General features: G+C 58.1%; 1 protein-coding gene across 1 annotated transcript in view; it reads right to left on the bottom strand.

Moving 5' to 3' along the window:
* Positions 1-226, bottom strand: part of PTBP3 (polypyrimidine tract binding protein 3) — a 145,373-nt gene extending 145,147 nt beyond the window's left edge. The window contains exon 1 of the mRNA XM_019517053.1: positions 204-226. Within this exon, the coding sequence (XP_019372598.1) occupies positions 204-211 (8 nt within the window). The 5' untranslated portion in view covers positions 212-226. The remainder of the gene's footprint in view (positions 1-203) is intronic.
* Positions 227-3,145: the final 2,919 nt, after the last annotated feature.

The raw sequence follows: 3,145 nt of genomic DNA on the forward strand, positions 1-3,145 counted from the left end.
CGCCGCCCCCCCCCGCGCCTTGGGTGGTGCCGTCCGCTGTCCCTCGCGCGCACACGGCGGGCGGCACCAACTGCTCCCCCGCGGTGGGGGCACCTCAGCAACCGACATCCCCCCCCTCCCCGGCCGGGCCCTGGGGGGAAGGGGGAGCCCCAGCGCCTCCCCGCGGCGACTGCCCCGGGCCGGCGGGCGAAGCGGGCACTTACCCATCCATGGCACAGACAGGAGGAAGCGCGGAGGGCCAGGACGGGGCGGGGGAGGGAGGGACGGAGCGACGCAGCGGCTCCGCTGGCGGAGAGCGAGAGGTGGGTGAGGGGGAGGGTAGGGAGGGGCCGCCCCCTCCCTCTGCTTCCTGCGCGCATGCGCGGCGAGGCAGCGACACACCCAGCAGCAGCCACGCGAGGGAGCGCTGTGCGCCTGCGCACCGGGAGGGAGGGGGCACCAGGGCCAGCGAGCCTGCGCGCACCCTGGTCCTGACTTCGCTCCGCCCCGCTCCTGCGAGGCAGTTTGGCGCGCCGTTGGCTCCATGGACCAATCACGTGGCGCGATGTGCGCAAGCGCACTGAGGTCCGCGGGGGCTGCGTGTAGGGTTAGTAGCGTGTTGGGTCAGTAGCTGCCAGCTGGGGGCGGAGCTAGGGAGGGACTCCTCCCTTCTTCCCCGCCTCGGGCGAGGAGGAGCTGCTGGGCTCCTGGGGTGGTGCCCCCCACTGCGGGCTGGGCACTGCCACCCTAGGCCAGGCCGGCTTGGAGGTGGTGTCCTGGGCTCCAGTCCCAGCTGGCCCAGAGCTGGATTAAGGAACTCGTGGGCTCCCAGCTGACAATGACATTTTGTATTACTTTTTTAAATGATAATATATAAAGAAAGCACAAATGGGCCTCCTCACTTAGGGCCCTAGGCATGTGCCTAGTTTGACTATGCTTTGATCTGGCCCTGGAGATGCCCAGTCCTGGCTGAGAAGCCTGGCCATGTTCCCACTGAGAAACCCTGCAGCCCACTCCTCCTTGTCCCTGTCTGGTCCCCGTTGCACCTCGCGGTGTAAGAGCGTGGGAGGCCAGGGAGCCCAGTAGCCAGTCCACAGCATGGGCAGGTGCTCGAGTGGGAGCAGGAATATATCAGTGTCCCCATGCTTAAAAACAGCCACAGAGGTGCTTGAACTGAACAGGATGCGCCTAGAGCAGGGTTGTTCAACTGTTTGGCCAGCAGTCCCCATCGCTGGCACGGAGTCAGTCTGTGGGATAGCTCCAGCAGTTCCTAAGGCAGCAATGCCCCCCTCTCGCCTCATCCCACCAGGATTGAGCTCCAGAGGCCTCGCACCACCCCCACACGCCAGGATTGGGCCTCCACTTCATCCTCCATGCTGGGATCAGGCATTTGATCTAGGTTGCAGGGCCCAGGACTCTCTCTGTGTGTCTGGAAATTTGGCAGCAGAGGAGTAGCAGCACTGCTCCCCCACTACCAAATTTTCAAGCCCATGGGGAGCCTTTGGGCCAGATGGTAAGGTGCCATGGGCCACACCTGAGCATCTAGTAATCTAGAGTGTTCTATCCCTTATTCAGTACCCTCCCTGGCACCCACCACTATGGGTCTAAAGATACCAGAACTATTCTGTTCAAGAGCCACTAACAGATATACTGTCTGTGGGCACTTTTGCACATGTTGGGGGGCAACACTTTAATTAGAGTAGCTTCAAGAGCCTCTTTAAAACAACGCTGCTTCTCATATACCGGTGTCCCCATGCTTAAAAATAGCCACAGAGGGGCTTGAACTAAAACTTGTTCCATGAGCTTTAGATAAAGTGTCGCTGCTAGTTTTACGCATGGGGACACTGATACACGAGATGCAGGAGGCAGCTGGAGCACAGCAATTGCTACTCTCCAGCAGACTCCATTAATCGAGTCTGCTCTGATACGTGCGTGTTGTAGCAGCCTCTGCACTCATGTATTGGTGCCATAGGTGATGCGTGTGGGTGGGCACGACCCTTATTGGAGGTTGGCCACTGCTGAAGCCACCGCCAGCTTCTGCAGGTGGTCGCTGCTCACCCCCCCACCCCCTCTCACTGCCAACACTGCTGCTGGCATCTGTGAGCAGTCCCCACTTACCACTCACCACCCCTCCACCCCACTGCCACCACTGCCAGCAGTGGGATCTGCAAGCAGTCTCCACTCACTGACGCTGATGCTGGCATCTGTGGGTGGTCCCTGCTCGCCGCTCACCCCTCCACCCAACTACCGCTGCTGCCACCAGCATCTGTGGGTGCTCACCGCTCGCCGACACTGAAGCCAGTGTCTGCAGGCGGTCCCCGCTTGCCACTCATTGCCATGGTGCGCCCCAAGTCTCAGGAGGCACCAGTCATTCATGATTGGTGCCCTATGATTTACTGAACCTAGCTATACTATCTGCCTCCACCACCTCCTGTGCCAATGAATTCCACAAATTTACCACATGTTGCATAAAAAGTACTTTCTCCTGATAGTTTTAAACCTGTCCAGCTGCACCACATCGTTCCTTTGGAATCCAGTGGGAAGGTATCTGACAACAAAGCACCCACTCTTGCTCTGTTTTGCAACACAAGAGGTTGGGGAAATAATCTCTTCGCCCTCCTGCAGGGCCAACTGTAACCCAGCTGTTTTTGTGGTTTCATAGATTTCATAGATTTCATAGACATTAGGGCTGGAAGGGACCTCGGAAGATCATCGAGTCCAGCCCCCCGCCCAAAGGGCAGGAAGTCAGCTGGGGTCATAGGATCCCAGCAAGATAAGCATCCAATTTGCTCTTGAAGGTGTTCAATGAACCACTTCCAATGGCAGGCTGTTCCAGACCTTGGGGGTTCAGACAGTAAAGAAATTCTTCCTTATGTCCAGCCTGAAACGGTCTTGTAGTAGTTTATTACCGTTCAACCTCGTCATCCCTTGGGGCGCTCTGGTGAACAAATGTTCCCCCAGATCCTGGTGGTCACCCCTGATAAACTTATAGGCAGCCATCAGATCACCCCTGAACCTGCGCTTTTCCAGGCTAAAGATCCCCATGGCTCTCAGCCTGTCATCGTAAGGTCTGTTTTCCCAACCTCTGATCATGCGCATGGCTCTCTCTGGACTCTCTCAAACTTCTCCACATCCTTTTTGAATTGTGGAGCCCAAAACTGGACGC

The sequence above is a fragment of the Gavialis gangeticus genome, unplaced genomic scaffold (genome assembly GCF_001723915.1).
Source record: "Gavialis gangeticus isolate Ggan-Ray unplaced genomic scaffold, GavGan_comp1, whole genome shotgun sequence".
Lineage (NCBI taxonomy): Eukaryota > Metazoa > Chordata > Crocodylia > Gavialidae > Gavialis > Gavialis gangeticus.